The sequence below is a fragment of the Cryptomeria japonica genome, chromosome 10 (assembly GCF_030272615.1).
Source record: "Cryptomeria japonica chromosome 10, Sugi_1.0, whole genome shotgun sequence".
Lineage (NCBI taxonomy): Eukaryota > Viridiplantae > Streptophyta > Pinopsida > Cupressales > Cupressaceae > Cryptomeria > Cryptomeria japonica.
The window spans coordinates 542,111,585-542,133,573 of record NC_081414.1 but is presented as its reverse complement, the minus strand read 5'-3'; the positions used below and the strand labels follow the sequence as shown (position 1 = coordinate 542,133,573).

At 37.7% G+C, this 21,989-nt stretch overlaps 1 protein-coding gene across 1 annotated transcript in view; it reads right to left on the bottom strand.

Moving 5' to 3' along the window:
* Window positions 1-509: 509 nt before the first annotated feature.
* Window positions 510-21,989, bottom strand: part of LOC131060776 (uncharacterized) — a 191,640-nt gene continuing 170,160 nt past the window's right edge. The window contains exons 6-9 of the mRNA XM_057994166.2: window positions 1,944-2,064; window positions 1,543-1,590; window positions 1,193-1,287; window positions 510-1,053 (exon numbers count right to left, since the gene is read on the bottom strand). Of these exons, the coding sequence (XP_057850149.1) occupies window positions 952-1,053; window positions 1,193-1,287; window positions 1,543-1,590; window positions 1,944-2,064 (366 nt within the window). The 3' untranslated portion in view covers window positions 510-951. The remainder of the gene's footprint in view (window positions 1,054-1,192; window positions 1,288-1,542; window positions 1,591-1,943; window positions 2,065-21,989) is intronic.

Below are 21,989 nucleotides of genomic sequence, written 5' to 3'. Positions count from 1 at the left end.
TCGTTAGAATGACTGTGATCTATGGTTACTGTAATACTTTTAACGTTCACTGGCACTAGGCATCAACTTAAAAGAAGAGGGAGCTAAAGTCTTCTTTAAGGAGAGATCACGACAATAAAGGTGAAGAACTAACGCTATCAGTTTATCTATCATCATATGTGATTTAGTAGAACCTTTCTATTAACGTCCTCCAGTTTATCAGTCATCATCTTAAAAAGCCAATATCAGGTTGGCTAACACCTTAGCAGTGCCTGTTAAAATGTGCTTTATACAGGTCCAAAAGGATATCTTGTACTATGTTGCCTCTTATTTTTATGGTACAGGCAGATAAAATTCAACTGATTTAATGATGTGATTTGTAAACGATTCAGTATCAAATGCACTAAATATATTAAGCATCAAATAAAATATTGGGCAAGTATTTTCTCCGTCTACTCTAATTTACAGCATTCAAACCATATAGCATAACACTGTTATCCAGTATTGAGCAATCAATAGGATGAGAGGCATGTCCAAACTGAAGCCATCTATTGAAGCACACTTTTTGTTTGGCACTTAAAACCAACAGGAATATGTTTACAATCTCTATGACGAGGTTGCACAATTAACTATGGAATAATTTCTGATAAACTCAAATCGCAAGACTTCACTCTATAGACAAAGGTTTTAAACTAGAAAAGAAAAAAGATTTAAGCAATCTTTGTTGGATCTTGGGACTAGTGGGATATATTAGAAGGTGAAAACACAGATCTATCCAGAACAAATTCTTTTCTCAGGATACGGAGAGCACTGACAAGATCTGTAATAACTCACAGTTAACATCATGCGAAATACTCTTTGAAGGGTTTACTCATGTCTAACCTTCATTTAGCTGCTGAATTAAAGAACAGTTCTATGTTAGATTTTAATACGATGGCCAATCACCACACTTTATAACATTAACCATGTCTTCTATTGGCAAAGTAAGCTATATGATGGCATGTCCTCTATACGTGCAATTTCCTCCACAAGCAACTCTCTTTCTAGCTGAGCACGAGTGGACTTCAAAACAACCTGGCAGGTAATGTGGTTCACATGTTAGGTATGCAAAATAGTATCATGGTAATTCAAATGAGATATAAATCAGATGAACAAAATCAACTGAGTGCCAGCCAATAAAAAATAATTATTGGAATGAAAGATCCATTTTTACATTAAAGTCCATGTAAGAAGCATGCATCGCAAGCCATTGTGCATCCATCACTTCAAATGCAACACAGTAAAGCAAATCAAATGCCCACTCATCTCCTGCAAATACAAATTAATCGATCAAATGTTAATCTTAAATTGTAGAGTTTGTCAAATTTCCAATCACCTATAAGAACACAATGCCACCGAAACATCTTTACTTAAAACTAGGGCATGTTCCATGTACACCAAACACTACTCTAATATTCTGTTATACTGTGGCAGCTGTGCCAGTAAAGTCATCTACATAAGTACGATCTTACTACTTTAAAATAAATGCTAAACAATCCAATGTAGATTTTCAAGAAGACGGACCTGATAGGATCTTCAAGAATATTACTCCTGCTGTAGTGCTAGGCCTTGCTGCAAATGTTATAGATCTATTAAGCCGATTGCGACAAGTCTTGTGGAATTCAAAATAATAATACAATGTTCATATATTTTTCCATATAAAAAGATGACATGTGACATGGTTGCTACCGTCTGCTGACATTTAATGTTGCCATAGAGCACAACCACCATCATATGGCAATGTCTTGAAGATATAATTCTAAAAAAGAGCATTTTAGAAAAACAAGTTTAGACCATATCAATCAGAATCAATACATAACCAAATAGACTCTTTGGACTCAATACACAAAATTAATGAGACATTCATGCTTGCTTATTCAAATATTACCACAAAGGAAATCCGGTTGATGAAGAAGAATACACACCAGATCGAAGATCTAGCATCTGAATAAGCATGAATGTTATGTTTACACCAGCTATAGCGAATGGGTATTCCCATACAGATCTATCACCTGCCTGCTTTTGAAGCAGACGCTGAAATGATCTCTGCAAAAAAAGTTTTTAGAGATTTTCATGTCAGATTTGACAATTCCAAAGAAAAATTATTCTACTTCATTGACACATAATATTCAACATAGAAGAGACTCTTGCAGTTGAAGCTGGAAACCATTTGTGCAGTTAAAACTTAGAACCATGAACCATACAATTAAAGTTCTCTAGTATAAGAAGAGCATACATATTTTATGTCGAATGAAGTTCTTAGAATATGGGGATTGAGGGAAACATCCTTGGACCATCTCAAAATTTTCAGAATACTTAATAATGGGAAGGGTTGGAGGTGGGCAGGAGCAGACATGTTTTAAACATTTAGAAGATAAGAACTTTATTTTTAAATGTCAAATCATTGTATTATCATTATCCTAAATGCATCATATCTTACTTCTAGATTCTCAATCTCTTTATTTCATATAAATTGATGAAATTCAAAATGGGCGACAAATTAAAATAGAATGACTCATCACATCACATTTGAAAATTGATAGTTATGATACAACGTCAATTGAAGAGAACTAAATCTTTCCTACAAATGAAGCATCTTCAGAATTGACAAGAATGTTTTCCAGTCCAATAACCTGCCAAAATTTGTGCACTACATCTTGTCTTGGATTGCTAGAAATCAGGCATTGCTTAGCAATTTGATGGGCTTCATTGTCTTTTCCAATCATTATGCAATTTCTTATTTATGGATACAACATATTTGAAGATGCCCAGTGAAGCCTGTGCTTCCATTTTAATCCTTCCCTAAATGCAATCCTCTTCACTGAGTAGTTCCTTCTCTGCAGTCCTCACAAGATTGTCTATAAATGCCCCCTTATCAATTAGAAACTTTTATTTTGCATCATCCATTATAGCAACAAATTAGCATGCAAACTTGCTCCTAAGACGATTACTTTCTTTTCCATCAATCACATCCACCATTTTTTTATCGACTTTTCTGTTTTGATGCAAGGCGCTATGCATTAAATGGCCCACTAGTACTCAATTTTGAAACACTTCAAATCCAACACCTAACAAGAGTTGAAGATGATGTACTCAATTAAGTTAGATGGAGCATTTTTACAAACCCTATCAAATAAACAAAAAAGCTCACAAGTGAACACAAATTATGAGGCTTTTGACCTTCACTCCCATGGAAGTAGAGATAGGTGAGGCATAGGGAGGGCACAGTCACTCTTAACTTTTAAGACATGGTAAATACCAGGTGAGTGCTTATACCCAATCTTTATTCATTTCAACTTTTGCCAGTCTATCGGTAAAAATAGAAGTATTTATGGGAAATGGGATCTCAACAATAAGAGAATGTGGTGGTAAATTCCAAAGACAACAGTAATAGTAAAATCCTATGAACAAACAAACATGTTTCAATAACAAATCCCCCATGACCCCTCCTATGTCATGCCCTCCTCTCAAGAATGAAAGAATTGATTGAAGACTTGTAGCCTATTTCTATTTCCCATAGGCTAACGGGCAAAATAAGGGAAATAACTTCATAATAGCATTTTTATTTGGGCCCAATCATCTTTTCAAAAGGGCATATCAAATATTATTATATGCGGCCATCTAAATGAGACATTATAAAGCATATGTATTACTTTATTTAAAACTAGTTTGTAAATCACTTAGAAGCTAAAGTGAAATTAATGCTTATATAGGAGACGCAAGCACCCAAAGTAATGAAGGGAATTGTCACAAGTTCAAATTTCAGAATTGTGCATTCAAGGATGAAAATCCTTGGTGTATGAAATCCACATAACAAAAACCCTCTTAGTTTCATAATTGGATTTATAAACAAAAACTGTCATATCCATTTGAGGCAATTATACTCAAGGATCAGATTCAAGCATATTGTTTCGACTATTCCAATTCATATTTGCAAGCAAATTGTAATTTCATTGATATTATTAAGGATTTGAAGTCTCGTATAGCTGCACCACATTTGTACTTAGCTGCCCAGCTGTTATCAGTGTTTTGAGCAGGAATTTAAGGTTTTTTATGCTGATCAGCCCTGCCGTACAAGGTCCTTCCCTAGCCACCAGCTGCACCACATATCCAGCAGTTTTATCCTTACACCATCCTTTTTCAGAACTTTTGGGACTGTTGTGATCTGTGCCAGTCATTATATTAATTTTCAGAATTGTTACTCAGCCTAGCACCAACAAGGTACAGCCTTTAAGTCTGTTTGTACAGCTTTACAGAGAGCTGTAATTGAAGGGATTATTAACTGCAAAATGAGTTAAATTCATAGTAATACTGATTACTCATTCCCTGATAAATTTTGCTGTTATCATTAATAATTTAATTAGTTGGACTAACACTAAGGCCTGAAAGCCCTGTTATTGATTTAGCATTGTTTATTGCTGGATCGGCTAGTGGTGTATTGTTAATTTTAGCTAATTTATTGCTGTCGTTCAAGGGTTCCATTTGCCAATTGGATCTGACTAATTGAGTGTTATATCAAGAGTTTCAAGCTGTCATTATTATTAACTAGGTTTGAAATTTCAATAATTAATTTTGGTATTATTTATTTTTTTAATTGTTGCTAACTTATGAATGGATGATTCAATAAAGTTCTGAAATATAATTTTTCTGATTACAATTAGTGCAGGGTTCAGTACATTTCACTCAATTTAAGTTTTCTACATTTCAAAAATGTACAAATTTGCATTCTTCCCTAGGGTTCCCAATGAGGGCATTACATCCTATCAATAGGGTATTTGAAAATGCATATAGTTAGAGAGAAATTGAAGTTTTTGGCAGAGAACAAAATATTGATTTTCTTATAAACTCCATTCACTCACTCAATAAAAGTTACCAAACAACAATTCCTACATACTGATTCTCAAATAGATATGGATAGTAAACCAAGCAAAAAGCGTATAGTGTGTCTTTCCAAGGAATTAAGAAGTAACTTGCACAGAAAGGAAAGAATGACAAAAATATTTTGCAAACCATATTGATAAGACTCTAATTTCAAAGTTCTATTGATACCCCACCCAGCTGGCCTAAAACAAACACATCTTTTCAATATATAGTAGAATGGTAAACATGTTTGAATTGCCTACTGAATGTTGTAAAGTGGTCTGAGAGGTTTCAACCAACTTGTCCCTTCTCTATGGATTTATTGTATCTTATTTGAGCCAAGCCATCACTGTGGTAAATTAGTGGAGGTGTTCCCTCAATAAAGAGGTCTCACCTCAATCATATTTCAAAGGTGATACAAAACTTAAGAGTCTATGATAGCCAGGTTTGGATCTCCACTTTATAACCCATCCTAACTCCTAGACATGACTTTTGTTTTGGACATCACTATAATTTGCTTTGTTTGCACGGCCACCCTACAGCACTGCTTCACCTCTGAGAATATTCAGTAAAGTCAGTTCCTCAAAGAAGGTTGTGTAGGGGCTATCAATCTGTTCTCTCCACAATAAACCAAACTTCTCATTAGCCAAATGGTTTCCTGCTCGGTTTTGGACTCTGGATATGGTTGACTTTCCAGTTCGACATAGATTATAATTTAAGGAAAACGTCTTCAATTATTCTTTCCCAAAACCAATTCTTCCATTCCTCATTTTAGTGGCTCCTGCGATGATCACAGTGTCTTCTTCAATGTATAATTTACACCAACCTACTTCATTGCAATCTGAACTCTTCTCAATAAATAACCTTCATCCCTGATCCAATAAGTTGTGTGCCAATAGTCTTCATCACAGATTTAGAAGGTACTTCTCATACCAGCTTTGAAGATCCCACTGTAATGTCCCCAATTTTTAAGTGATACTTCAATTAATTTCTATTAAGTTGTAAAACAAAATAAATAAAATATTCAAATGATGACTTAATATTTATTAATTTAATTAAATAATAAGAAAGTATTATTATAATATCACTTTATTAAATATATTTCTCCAGCAAGTCGGCCTATCTTCTAGATTCTTCCTGGAGGTCTTTATAAGGGGGTTCTTGGTGATGTCTTGGGCATGCTTGGAATTTGATGTACGTTTGTGATTTTCGGAGACGAAAGCCTTCAAGAGTTCGATAGAAGGGCTGGATGAAAACCTGGTTCTTCCAAGAGGTGAATTCGCGACAGAGTTCACAGCTAGACAAATTTGTGAAGTCTCCTATGGAGACAAATTTGCAGATAAGTTTAACTGTCAGAGATTTATTCTGGTGTCTGCTTTATATTTTGAGTTTGGAACATAAGAATGCCTTATTCTGCCGTTTTCAATATTGGAGCTTATTGTGGAAACAGGCTTGATAAATATTTTCTGTGGACCATTTATTGGTGGAATACATAAAGGAATTTGGTAATTTTATAAGCCATGTGTCTAAATATTCTGGCCGCAGCTATTTCAAAAGTTTAGGAAAATAAATAATAAGTGGTGAAAGAATTATTGGGCAGATATCGTGATGGGGCAAAAATATTAATATTTCTGAAGCTTATTTAAGAAGCCGATATAATAGTGCGGACTCAACATTGGGCGAGGACTTGGGAGGGAAGCGATTATATTTTTATGATTGCTAAGCATATTGAGGTCAGGTGATATATCTTTGAAGATAAGGAGCGAATGGAACTTTGAAGGATTATAATATATGCAGCGGGAGTTTACATATTTTGACACGGCTCTTAATAACTTCATGAAAAGGCATTTCCAAGGTCGTGGGCTCTGTTTATTGGTTTGTGACTGAAGACATCTCCTGCTCCTTTGTCTTGGGGCAGTTTCTAATACTGAAAGGAGAGCTGTGTCCATTGTCTGTAGCTAATGCTTGTGCCTGGGAACGCAAGCCAATCTGGAAACAACATTTGCTACCAGTGCCGACTGCAAATCTTCATTTCCAGAAAATGAGTATGTTGCTAATGTTTAATTTATGAGTTACAAACTGTAAGGAGGAATTGTTGACTTCCAAGGTTATGATACTGTTTGATGATGATTTCACTTGCTGTATAAACTGATGATTTGAAGATTTAGATATATGATCTGAAAATTCAATGGAATTGATTGCTTACTTTTCATTGTGAATGATTTGATAACAATGAATTCTATTACAAGTCTTCTTGTTGTATAAGTGGCTATCTTTCACCCACTTCTGTAGCTTGCCCAGGATTACCCCTGGGAGCTCCATCAAAACTTACCTTTATCCATGATCTCTGAGATGTGTCCATATGATGGGCAGATGTACTTCTGATTTTTACCTCCCATTTGTCATGGCTCATAAACCAACATCATACTAATGCAATTCCTTGCAATCTAGATGCTTTTCAACCATTGTATGCAACCACGTGCTCATTTATATTGCATGCAATTGTGCGACCTTTTACTAAAACCAGTCATGCTCAATCTCACACTGAAAAGATGGTGCTGGAGTCTAACATAGATAACGTGTAGACTTCTTAACTTACAACATTCTCCTCTTAGCCTACTTTCACAAAAGCTCAAAGAAGAGCTCTCTGTAAGGCAATGACCTCTCCAAGCATGCTCACAAAATTGTGAGTACTTCAAAATTTCATAGCCTTTATATAGAATCCATATAGTTCCAATGGTATACACAAATATGTTGCCTATTCCATATGTGGTTATAATAGGATATTTGACATTTTTGTAAATCCTAGATAATAATGTGAAAATGAGAATAGCCTTGGTATAGAATCCAAATATTTCCTATGGGATGCACATGCATGCTGCCAATTCCATAAGAAAATACTATGAGATATCACATTATTTTTAATCCTGGATAAGCCCATGAAAATTAGTTGTAGTGTAAGACCCAGTCATGAGTTGATCACTTATGTTTTGATGAGAGCTATGCTCAACTATTGATTTGAAAACATCTTCACTTTGTGTTCCTTATTTTGAGTTTTTAAAATATTATAACTATCTTGCAAAGTAATATCGGTAAATTTTGACAGAATTATATATTTGAACTATTGTATAACTGGTTGTGATTCCTTGTGTCTGAAATGTTTCAACTCTGTCTATGATGACATGTCATTGTGTTAACTTTGGCTATATATTACTTGGGTGTCTTTGATATGTGTTAAACTATTCAGATAACAGGTTAAAACAGACAGGAATCAAAAGGACTAATCTCATGTGCCGAACCATACATTTCTCTTTAAACATTAAAGAGGACCTAAGCCCTCTATTGTTGGCATTGTTGCAATTGATGTCAACCAGGGCTTGTTACAGACGATATGAGTTGCAGTTGCAGATGAGGTGAACAAGGGTAAAATCAATGTTGGCATGATGTGTCAAATATGTCCCTTAATGTGGTTAGATTATTGCTTCTGATTTGTGCAGGTTGCAGACTAAGAAATGTTGAAAATCCCCTCCTTGGCAGATTTCGGTGAGACTCTGGTTCTGTCTTGCCGACAGGATGTATTTTGGGGTGACCTCTTGTTTCGACTTTGGCAGACTCAACTAGCTATATCAAAATCTTCCTGTTTCGGTATGATACTCCTTTTGGTCTGGCGACAAGATTGGTTATCGGTGTGAGCTCCATACTGTCTGGCTGATGTTGTTTCATTTCAGTGAGATCTTGCCCTTCGGCAAGACCAAAATCATATTGGGCCAACACTCCTTGGTCATAGCGAAATGCTTTCCCCTTTGGTGTGGGGCTTGCTCAGGCCCACTCTATCGGAGCATATGTGTTTGTGCCAAGTCGCGGCATTTTGGTGGTTCGTGCATACCAAGTTGTGAGCGTAGGGCCTCATCTTCCTCGACCTCGGGTGTAACACATGGCAACTGCAGGTTGGTTATGTTCGGTGTGTGGGTTCCTTGGTGGAAGGTCTTTTCGTCAAGACCTTGGCTTTCGGCGAGAGGAGTTCTTACTATCCCCACCCCCGTTGTGCTACACCAAAATGTCTTTGTTCGGTGTGACTTCGCACAAGACTTGGCGAAGTATTCTCTTTTCGGTGAGACCATCCATTTCGGTATAAATTTGTTTGGCCTATGAAGACTCTTGATGCTACACCAAAATGTGCTTTGTTCGGCGTAACTGGCTCGCTATCTTGCCGACAAGGTTTCCCCTTTGGTGTGACCCATGGTGTGTCCTGCCGACACCCATTTGGAGTTCAGTGTAACATGGCACTTCACCATGACACCAAAGTGACTCTTGCAAACTCCTAGACCTATAGCGATAAGAGCCCACTTCGTTGTAACGATTGATGGGTCTGGGCAAAATTCTTCCAAATACATAAATTGGCCAAAAATGACAGGTTTCTTCTTGCCTATGTATGCCAATAGGAAAGAGATCTACTTGGCAGTTGACCGACATTCATTGGGTGACTTGGACATAGAAGATGAGGACATGTGGCTTCCAGGTGGTTGAAAGACGAATCACATATGCAAAAGTTGGTGATTACGGAGTTTATGCATTTAAATGAGCCACCCATCGATCAAATTGGTGCAAGAGGATGGAGAGCGCATTAATGATGATCGTGTTGCAGGTTGCTTGGGTGGCTCGAGGAAGGATACCAGATCTCTTCGGTCAGTTGGAGATTGTTAAAATTAGAAATCTGTATGCAAAGAATAAATCAGGTGACAGAGGGAAAAATCTAGTGCATACCAATAACGCCGAGATTTGTTGAGAAAAGATGGAAAGAGCTATTCAATGTGGATAGTTGCAGATCTGTAACAATGAGACAAGATTTGTAATTGCTGGAACTGACTGTTTTTGAATTTTTTCTTTTTGAGGGAAATCTCGTGGATTCAAAAAATTGAAAAATAAGAAAAAGTTAGATGTGAAGGCAAGTTGTATGTGAGAAAAATAATGGTTGTTGGTGAACAATTGAAGCAGTTCTGAAAAATAGAGAAAAGTTAATTGACAGAAGTGTAGAGGGTGTAGAAAAGTGTTTTATACAGGTGTGCATAACACGACGTCTGAACAGTTAATATCATTGCAGAAAAGATTGCAGGCAGAGTAGTCTGAGGGTGGAGAGAGAAAAACAAATCTGAGGGAGAAGATCATAATTATATAATGTCTAAGTGTTACAAAACAGATTTGTAACAAGGTTTTACATTGTATTGTAAAAAAATTGATATCATTGTATTTCTCTGAGTGGGTGCTCAAAGCAGAGGTTGGTGCTCAAAATCATCAGGGGTTGGTGCTCCTTGGGTTGGTGCCCTAAACATATTGCAATCAAAGATTTTATTGTGAGGTTGGATTGGAGCAGTAGACTCCAGCAACTATTCTCACCGAGGTTTTTCCCACATTGGGTTTTCCTCGTATATCTTGTGTCTTGTGGTTTGACTTGTGTGTGTTTCTATCTTATCAATATCTTTAGCATTTGCACACTTTTGGTTTAAAAAGTTTTTGAATATCACTGATTCACCCCCTCTCAATGATCACGTGCGTTCTTCATCTGTAAACTCTGTAAACCCAGTCACTGTTGACACCTAGCCACAGGGTGGTTAGATGTCATCTTTTGTATATTTAATGTTTGGAATTGTTTTAAAAATGAATGACAAGTAGAAGATATTATATGAATGTGGACCAATGCTAGTAAGTGATTGTTGTAGTGGATAGACTCACTCAATATACTCATTTCTTTGCAATAACTTCAGAGTTCAAGGCACCATAAGAGGCTGATTTGTTTTTTAAGGAATTTTTCACTCCATGAATTGCCTAACAATATGGTGCATGACAGGGACAACAAGTTCCTTAAACTACTCTAGCAAGAACTCTTTCAGTTGACTAGCACAAAGTTGACTCCTAGCACTATCACCCTCAAACACATGGGTAAACTTATATTGTAAATAAATGGATGGAGGGATATCTGAGAAATTGGGTAGCAGGGCGACAATCAACATGGATCAAATGGTTCTATCTTGAAGGAGAATTGCTATAATAATACACATCATATTTCGATAGGTGTGATTACATTGAAATATTTGTATGGATATGATGCTTTATCTTTTGTGGATTTGATTATCACAAATAATAGAGTGTCATGGGCAACAAACTTGATTCAAAAAGGCCAAGAAATCTTGAACGCACTTAAGGAGAATCTTCGACAAGCTCAAAATTAACAAAAGATGTATGCCAATCGCCACCAATTGGAGAGAGTTTTTGAGGTTGGGGATATGGTTTTCTTCAACTTCAAATCTTTCAAGCAATCTTCCCTTAAAAGGAGTGGAACTGAAAATGCTTAAGCCATGTTTCTATGGGCCTTACAAGATCTTGAGGAGGATTGGAGAAATTGTTTGTGTTGGAGTTTCCAAAACATAGCAAAATCCCTAATGTGTTTCATGTCTCATGTCTGAAAAAAGGTACTTGGACAATATATCACACAGATCACTAAGACTTGGCCAGGTTTTGATGTTTAGGCAGAAAAAGTGGATGGCAAAACCAAACTAAAAGTACACCAAATCTGTTCCATTCATAGGTACTGGGCAGAAATAACTAATGCATTTGCCACCATTTCAATTAACATTTTGCCAGCCTAGAACAGATGGAAATAACTCATGCCTTTTCTCCTCAAAAGTGCATGCCAACTCCACTAAGGCCACATTTCATGATTTTGTTAGAGAGAATCAATGGCTTTGCCATGGCAAAAGTGCACCTCATTTTCCTCTTAACACATAGATGGAGAAAACCATCCATTGCACCAATTTTTTTATTTGGCCAGAGTTGCTAAGTCATTAAACCACTAGAAAAGTGTGCCAATTTTTCCTCTTAACACTTGAGTGAATTTCAACCTGTTTTGTCATATTTTCTCACCTTATCTGCTCTTTTGTAATGTCCCCATTTGGGATTTACCTTAGATTATTCCTTTCTATGCTGTTAACAACTCAATCAGTGGAACTTCACGTCCAACAGCATATGAGATATTGCTTTTCCTGAATTAATCTTTCATTAAAACGAATAGACTTCCAAAAATAATCATCCAAACTCTATGAATCTTTGAAGACTCCACGGGAAACACTATATCAATAGCCCAATGAATATTCTTCTTATGTCACAGCAGCTGTCAGACACTCTGAATATAGATTGCATAAGTTACCACTACACAATGAACTAAATTAATGCTGAATGATTCCCACTATGAGCCTTTAATCTGCAGTTATTCACACAAGGAGAAACAGGCATTTGGCCGAGAAGAGATGATATCCATGATAGAACAAAGGCACGCTTTAACTGTTGATTCTTATTCTACGAGGTAAAGCTTTACATCAGCCAAAGCTCATCAAAAATTAAACCCACGATCTCCAAACTTCATTTCAGAAAAATTCCTCCAAACCCATGATGATCTTCAGTGATCAGTTTCAATCTGCTTATGTATCTATCACCCCCAAATGATTGCATCTTGAAAGTCATGCCTTTTCTCCAATTCATGTCCCTTCACAAGGGATCGCATTTCTTCACAACAATAACCGATGTGTAGTTGATCTTAATCAATGATAGTTACAGTATCGTCGAGTTTCATTCCTTTCATAATACATGATCAGATTGGTTAATACTATCACATCCTTTCTTTATTAGCTTCACATCCTTTCATTTGATAATCAATTAGTCTTCAGATATCGATGATAATATCCTCCTTATGGATAAGGTTAACTAATTAGTAGTTAGTCAACTTCTCCCTTAAACATGATTGTTATTCCTTCATACTGAGCATATTACGGTTACTTCATTATGGTCACTAATACTGTCTTTGATCTTGGTCGATATTGCTAATCTGTATTCTTGCATGATCGCTGTACATGGAAGCATTACAACTTGTCTTTATTATTCATTAGTCTCCCTACTTGCCAATGCATATCATTGGCCTTTTTGGATACAAATATGATTAATGATCTTTGATTGACTTATAGCTTGACCTTCAGTCTTTGATATGTTTGACTATCGACTTCCTTGTATGTGATTTTATTTTCTCCATTGCTTTTGGAGATATTGACTTTTATCTTTCTTCCATATAGAGAGTCGACCTCCCCACTATCGTTATCTGATTAATGTTCTTTAATTGATATGTTTATTCTTTAACGATTCTTTTTATTTCCTATGTATCTTCCATCTTCCACACTAATACAAGGCAATGCTCCATATTAATATTATATAGATAAGATAAAGATAAGATAAATTTATTAATGTCCAACAAATGACCACAAACGGATCAAAGGGACTGGAGGTTATAAACGAGGAGGGCTGCCACCAGTAAGGGCACCAAACGGTGCCCGCAAGAAACAAAACAAAAACTAAACAACCACAACACCGAGGCCAAAGACCAGCCAAGCAAACCCTAGGAGGCCGTAGCATAGGAGAAAAACCTCAAGACCGAGGGATAAGCCGTAGGGCAATGCCTCTGAGTGATCCGAGTCTAACTGGAGGAAGGGGACCGATGTATGGTCACTCTGCGAGGCTTCACCGATCTGGAGTGACTAGGAGAGGTGACTGTCTTTTGGTACCGCATGTGGGGTGAAGCCCGGAGAAGGAGGTGATGAGCTGGCAAGATGGAGGACGCGGGGGGCACTGCAGTGAATGATCTCGGAGTCTAAGAGTCTCCTGTAAGTAGAGAGAAAGGCATCTCTAGTCAGTGAACCTGAAGAAAGTGGAGAGAGTCTGAGTCTCTCTAAAAGTGCAGTAGAACCTCCCTCTGATCTCATAGTAAATAGGACATCGGAAGGGAAAGTGCTCCTCTGTTTCGATCTCACCCGTGTCACAAAGCTGGCAAACTCTCTCTATCTTGTCCAACTGGTGATCAACCTCGACCCGGAGCCGGTGGGACCCCACTCTGAAAGAACCAAGGGAGATCCGGAGGGAATGAGACCAATGGTGTGAAATGTAAGAGGGACAAACAATGAGTCTGTCCTACATCTCGAGAAAGTGCTCCAAGTGGTATGAATGTAGTGTCTGTAAATGTCGTCCTCGATGAATCTGTTCAACTTCGATCTGGAAGGGAGGAGATGGAGAGGGCAATCAAGAGAATACTGGAAGGTGGGGAGACGATCAATCTCAATCCCGATAGAGCCAAGGAGGGTCGAAGCCCCAACGAGCCCTCCCAGAAGGGGTTGAAGATGCAATAGCCTCTGAGGAGCAATAGGCAAGGTAGGGGTATCTGTGACGTCCAGTGCAGGAGTCTGCAAAACCACGGAGATGGTGAAGAAACCAGAAAAGATCGAAGATGGCCTCAAATCTGAAGGGGAGGGCACCGAACTCAGCCAAAATGATATTGTGGGGGGAAGATTGCTTACACCTAATGATGCGCCAAAGGAGGAGGATCTGGACCCGCTCGATACAGACCCAAGCAGACTCCAAGAGGGAAGGCCCCCAGACCACAGAGCCATAAAGGACAATAGATCGGATGAGAGTATCCAAAAGAGTCATCTTGGACGAGGCGTCCTGGAAGTGATGGTGGAAGCATTGTCTCTCAAGAAGGGCCAAAGAACCATACCCCTTGTTGATGTGCGGTTGGATGGTAGGTCTCATGCTGAAACAAGGGCCTGAGAGCTTAACCCCCAGGTAGACATATGAGGAGACAATCTCGATCTCAGAACCACCAAAAGAGAAGTGAAGATGAGAGGTCTTGAGACTATTAAAGACCATCACCTTAGTCTTCCCCAGATTAACTGTCAGTTGTCTCAGGTCACAAAAAGAGGCCAAACAATCTAACTGCCTTTGCAGACCATCAGGAGAGGGGGCCAAGAGAACAATATCATTAGCAAAAACAAGGATAGAGATTAGAACCTAATGAAGATGGCACCCATCACCCTCCAACAAATGCTCATGAAGGAAATCCTCCAGCTCATCAATGTAGATACCAAACAAGGTAGGGGATGGGGGCAGCCTTGTATAACACCGATGGTGCTAAAGCTGGAAAACCCAGTAGGGGTTTTGAGCCTACCCAATACCCTCTCATAAAGTCTCATAATAGCGATCAGGAGTGTCTTGGAAATACCAATGTCACACAGACTCTGAAAGAGGACCCACCTCGAAACAGTGTCAAAAGCTTTACAGAAGTCCACAAAGCAGCAATAAACCTTCGAGGCGCAATGACGAGACTCCTCAATGATGGCCCAAAGAGTCAAGATGTGGTCCACGGTCTGGTAGTCTTGCCCGAAACCTGCTTGCCCCTTACAAAGACTGTGACGATGATCAAGCTCCCTAGAGAGGAGAATATTCAGGGTCGTGGCATAAAGCTTGGAGAAGGTGTGGCCGACCATGATGGTCCTGTAATTGTTGCAGTCGGATGTGTTGTGAGGTATTCACACATCGCACCATTGCAAATGGGGACCCTCACTTTTTTCTACTTTCTAGGTAGCGTTAGGGTCCTTAGCTATTAGCCTTTGCATTTGAAGGGGAGTATAAGGTCAGGTGGCTAGGAGTCAGGTGGATAGTCTTGCAAGAGTATGAAGTAAGTTTATAAAGTCTGGGGTCACTTCAAGTGCCACTCTTGGGGAACCAACTTCACTTTATGAACATTCCTTGTGTAGTGAATTTCTTACACTTCTCCCACAAGGTGAAGACTCACTCTAAGATCTCATGTTGAGCAAGTTATCGAGTATTGAAGTTGAGAGCGTAAGTGAAAATGAGCAAAGGGGAGTTGGGTCTTGGTTTGAAATCCACTTCATGAGCTTAACCTTGGGAGCGAACTGTTATCAATAAAGCCTGCACCCTAAATAAAGCTGTGAACTTAAGCTGCCTATTGAAACATGGGAACACTTCAAGGTCGTGGATGACCTAAAATTGAAGTGGACCTCCAGAGTAAGTTGGTTCTTTCCAAGTACTTCACCTAAACTAACAATTTTTGCAAAGAAAAGAGTAAGGAGGACATATAAAATGAAAATCTAACCCTAAGGTGATGCACCAGATGATATGTTGAAAAACTTAAAAGCAAGAAAGAGTGACACACAATATGACAGTAATAATAAAGCTCTCTTTCACAACCCCAAAAAAGATAACCTTTGCATCAGTGATTTATAAGGAGGCTGGATAATCACAATCCTAAGAGGAAAGACCTTTTCACAACCTAAAACTGATAACTACTAATAAACAGCTTATAACCTACAAATGATTATTTTCCTGCATAAAGGTACCAACATGAAAAGATACAACTCCAAGGATAAAGAATCTCACAAGAACCTGCACTAAACAATAAGGACCCACAATAACAGAAGAAAATGGGAAGGTATGAACTAATTGTTACTGCAAAAAGGTATCACCAATCTGTACTATTCCTGAAAATGTGTTACAAAATCATTCATTTTCTGCAGGAAGAATTCTGAAATTACAGTCTGCCAAGGAAAATGAACAAGTAAGAACCCTTACAATAAAGAAGGAAGGCAGTATATATCCGGCTTCCAAAAGTTGCATCCCATCAAGAAAACCCTAATCACTTGGTCGAATTCAACCTAAAACCCCCACTTTTAGGGTCAAAAACAAGTGTAAAACTGAAAGTTCTTGAACTAAAAGTCAAGCCACCCCATGCCCTACCATAAAAGCTCTTAATTGCACCAATAAATGCCCCAAAATATCTCCTGACAGGCCTGCAAGCCTTCATTAATGCAAGATATACCTTTGATCTGCTCAATAATGAAAATAAGATAATTTCTCATAAAGTGATCTAAAATTTATCATGTAATTTAAATATTTGTTTTACTTTATGTTTACATTTGAAATTAAAATACTATAAATGTAATGAGAAAATATTTTTAATAAAGTGACCTAAATTTATCACTTTAATAAATGTTATATTTACTCCATTTAATAGTATTTTGATTTTTAAGTGTAAAAATAAAACAAAACAAATATTTAATTAAATGATAAATTTTAAACCACATTAATTAATATGCATGTTGTTTTTATTTAAAATATTTATTCTAATCTCCTCATAAAAAGAATATTTATAAATTGACCTATAAATATCACTTAATAAATATTAATCTCATGAAAAAAAAATTATTAACTGACATTTATAGGTCACTTAATAAATATTACAAGGGGAATATTTATTTCAACGACCCCCTAAGGCATTTCACGGGGAAATAAGCTTGGAGGAAAAGAAAATAAAACAAGGCAAAAAGCCTTAGACTATTCAATGAATACGATATAGGGTAAAAGAAAACCTTAAATCACATCCCTTCTTCCTCCCTCTTTGGCATTCGATACATTTTCTCTTTCAGCCGGAAACCGAAGTGGCCGCCATGAGGGTTTGGAGGTCGAAATGATCTGCAACCTGTCTTAGGCGTTTTCTGAACGCACTCCACTAGGATTTTTGCGTAAAATGTGTGGGAAGCTGCTCTTATTGCTAAATTTTGAGAATCGACCTCCATTTTTATGATTCGAAGTCGAATCTGGGCTTGCAAGGTCACGATTTTCGACTATTCTTGTGTATCCTCTTGCCGATTGTGTGTTGAGCGAGATTTTTTTATTTCTAGGCGGATTTCGCTGAGGGTTTGAATGAATTTCTGGGCTATTTTCATTCCGCCATTACCTACCGCCATAGGTAAGATTTTCCTACTCCATGCATAGTAATCTGGCTTTGAACAATTAGTGACTGGAAGAATGTAAAAGAAACACTGCTGCTAGAGGCTGTAGCAGTATTTTATGGATGCATATTTGCTATATATTTCCTGCAGGTCGAGCGTGGTTTCTTCCCTTGCTCCATGTCTAATCCTTTCTGCAGAGAGAAATCGCAAGGTTTTTTTGGTAGACTCTTTTAGACTTTTTCACATTTTTGAGGAGAAAAGAGTGCAGGCCCTTTTTTTTTTTTGGTAAGCATTATCACTATGGTGAATTCTCTGATGTGAAACCTTTCTATTATAGTTGATTTATATGAAAAGATCATTATTTGCTTTGTACCCTGCAACCATGAGACTTGTCGATTGTTAATGATTTAGGATCTCAGTCCTTTTTTTTAAAAAATCTGTGATTTTGGATGTCAACATTATTGTCTTTGGTCCCTGTGACAGTCACAAGATATCTTCTTATCTACTTGGTCACTGTCCTTTGATCATGGAGGCTGCCGCTATATCTGAGAATACTCTTTATTTACTGCTTTAGGACTTCTATAAATCTTTGACTGTGTTATTTGCTGCCTATGACTGCTCTTGCCAGTGATTTGCAGGGTTATTACTCATGACAATAAGTGGCTATTTGGCTGGGACTATAATCACTGTATTTTGGCTTTATAATATGCTCCCACTGAGCTTATGAATGTATATATTAAATGCATTGTCCCCTTACATCAACCCTTATTAGAAAACTTTTGCTCTTTGCATGAGATCTTTTGTTAATAAGTCATCTCGAAAGCATACTCAATGACTGCCCTGTTTAGTGTGAATATGGAACCTATTCACTATAAAACAACTTTGTGCCAACTCATAACTCATACACCTGCTGCTCATATTGATATTGCTGTGACACTTCATATTTTCTTCATGAGGCTGAAGGCTGCTATAAGTCTCTTATATGACTGCTGTAACTCATTATTTATTAACAAATACTTCTCCATTTCTCATATAAGTGTGATAAAAATGGTTCTTTGCTGCTCTATACCCTTTGCTTGAGGGAAATTTGAAGTATGTGCCATATGTGACCGCATGAACTGCCTTCACGTCTGCTGTAGCTGAAAGATGAAAGCATTACTTCCTACTACCATACTTTGATTGCTGCTGCTACTTTGCTTTGAATATAACAACAACTTGCTCATTTACTGTTCCTCTGCATCTTGAAGCCTTTAACATGAGATTAGAAAGTTAGAAAGATGTACACTTCCTTGTGATGCTTGTCATGCTTTCATGATAGCCATAATGTTATGTGATGGCTGAGATGTTCCTTCCTATTACTTATATTGCAAGGCATTCTTTTCACGATTGTAAATTGGCTGTGACTATGCACTTGTGGCTTATAAGAAAATCTGATCTTGAGCATTGTAGTATTTGCCATATTTTTGGTACTATAATCTCTACTATGTTTTACTGAAATATTCATTCTTTTGAAGGCATGACAACACTCCTCGTGCGTGAAAGCATTGTCATCGTGCTATGCTACACTACGCTGCCCTATTCACTGCATAATGGAGATTACTCCGACATGTATACATCCTTGCATACATCTTCTGAGACATGTGACATGTGGCGTGAATGATTGCTGTCCATACTGATTTTGATTCTTGTCTGTAACATTTTCTGAGATATGACTGCATGCCTTTGTTGATTTCATATGAGCTGGGCTCAACCCTTGTGGGAGCCACATTTAACCCCACCCATAGAATTGAAGACTAACAAATAATGAACCTATCCTGTAGCTGCACATGAAGCAAACAAGTTAGAAATAAGATGCATTTGATTTCTTCTGATCTGATATTTGCTTCTTCCGAGATGTTCTGTGATGTTGATTATATGCACCTGATGCATGTAGGAACTACATATACATGCATGTGTTAGTATACATGTTAGGAATGTAATCAGCCATTGCTTAGAACAAAATGTTCTAACTCATTGTATATTTAATTTTTTTGCAAATACTAGAAGGCAGACGCAGACAAGGACGAAGCAGCAATACAAAGGCAACATCAAGGCTACTCCAACCGTACCAGTCATTCAGGCAATGACTAGTTCCACTCTCAACATGCTCTCTTTTCTTTTATACTCATGCATACATGTTTATGTATTTCTTTCTTGCACCAGTATCAGATGTATATAGTCTGTCTCACGGCTCCTTGTGTGAGACATACATTCCATCATTTTAATAAAGATTACATCTCTTCAGAAAGACTTGCCTAATCTTTCTATGCTTCGTACATTTATATCAATGAAATGATTTTACTTTGCAATCTTTTGAGGCTATTTCCTTTGTAATTGAATGCAACATAGAGAGGCTATGAAATACCACTTGCTCAAAAACTTGGTGGCTCTATCTGATTGAGCCTGTAGGTGAAAATATGGTAACACGAACTTCATCTTCAAAGCCTCGGGAGTGAATTTCACCTTCAAAACTTCATGAACTCAGGGTTTGGAGCGAACTTCATGTTTGAAGGATTTGGAGCGAACTTCATGAATGAGGAGATTGGAGTGAATTTCACTTTCAAGCTTTCATAAACAAGGTTGGCAATAAAAGAATGAAGTGAAGGATTTGAGAACACTTACTTCATGAGTTCACCTTTTGGAGCGAATTTCTAACTTCATGAGTTGGGATATTGGAGTGAATTTCACCTTCAAGGCTTCATGAGTGAAATGGAAAGATAAAGAGATGAAGGAACCACTTACTTCATGTTTAAGCATTCACAAGAAAACTTCATGACTCGTTGTCTTGGAGCGAACTTCATGACTTGCTGCCTTGGAGCGAACTTCATGATTTCACCTCTTGGAGCGAACTTCATGACTTGCCAGTTTGGAGCGAACTTCATGAGTTAGACTTTTGGAGCGAATTTCTTCATGTTGAAAGTGCAAGAATGAGGGAAAGTCAAAAGGCGCCTACTCCATGATCAAACACTCAAGCGAGCTTCATGACTTCATGTATTGGAGCGAACTTGAACTTCATGAGTTGCCTTCTTGGAGCGAACTTGAACTTCATGACTTGCCTTCTTGGAGCGAACTTCATGACTTGCCTCCTTGGAGCAAATTTCATTAATGAGCATACACAATCAAGCCTACATGAGCGAAGTCGAATGAGAAATGAAGGATGATCATCTTGAATGGATTCAATGCCAAGCAAACTTCATGACTTGCTGCCTTGGAGCGAACTTCACAACTTGCTGTCTTGGAGCGAACTTCATGACTTCATGTTTGGAGCAAAATTCATGACTTCACCTTTTGGAACGAACTTTATGTTTGGAAGCAAGCTTAGCAAGCAATGTGATAGAAATAAGAAGACATCATGTGCACACTTCTTGGAGCGAAATTTTCCAACTTCATGAGTTGCCTTCTTGGAGCGAAATTTCCAACTTCATGAGCTGCAAGTTTGGAGCGAAATTCATGAATAAGGAGGTTGGAGCGAATTACATCTTCAAGCCTTCATAAGTGAAGTTGAGAATAAAGGAATGAAGCAAATTTAAGAACATGAACTTCATGAATTGCAAGTTTGGAGCGAAATTCCTACTTCATGAGTCGAGCAAGTGGAGCGAAATTCCTACTTCATGAGTCGAGCAAGTGGAGCGAAATTTCCTACTTCATGAGTTGAACAATTGGAGCGAAATTCCTACTTCATGACTTCCCCTTTTGGAGCGAACTTTATACAAAATGTAGTTCATGAGTTAGAGGTTGAGAGAGAAGTTCATACAAGTATACTTCATGAATCAAATAAAAGGAGCGAATTTCATACAATGATGAACTTCATGTTTGAAAGATCTAGAGTGAACTTCATGTTTTGAGGATATGTAGCGAATCTCATTCAAACAAACTTCAGGAGTTGAGAAAGACAAGCGAATGAGCAAGGTAAAAGAAGTTTGGAGCGAACTTCAGGAGTTGAGGATTTGGAGCGAATTTATACAAAGATGAACTTCATGACTTAGAGGATTGGAGCGAATTTCATGAGTTGAGAAAGACAAGACAACTCAACATGCAAGAGTGAACTTCATGAATGGACAGAGGTGAGCGAACTCCATGTTCTGAGCCGCAAAAGTGAATTTCAAGAATGAAAGTAAATTCAAGGGCAAGACGAGGGCAACTTAATGAACATGGAATAAACTTCAAGAACTCCTCTCCCTACGAGCGCTAAAACAACTTCAAGTGTCACTTAATGAGGGTGAATTCTCTTTATATGTTCTTATTAAATATATATATCAAGTGTATTTGATACTCACTTGTTTGTTTTGCAAGAGATGAAGCAAGATACAAGGAGAACCTCTTCAAGAAGCTTCATCAGCAAACACAAGAACATCAAGGAGGAGAAGATCTCAAAATGTTTAAAGCCTCTCATCACCTCAATTGCATGAAGAAGACTCAAAATGCTACTAGGCTGAAAGACTTCAAATG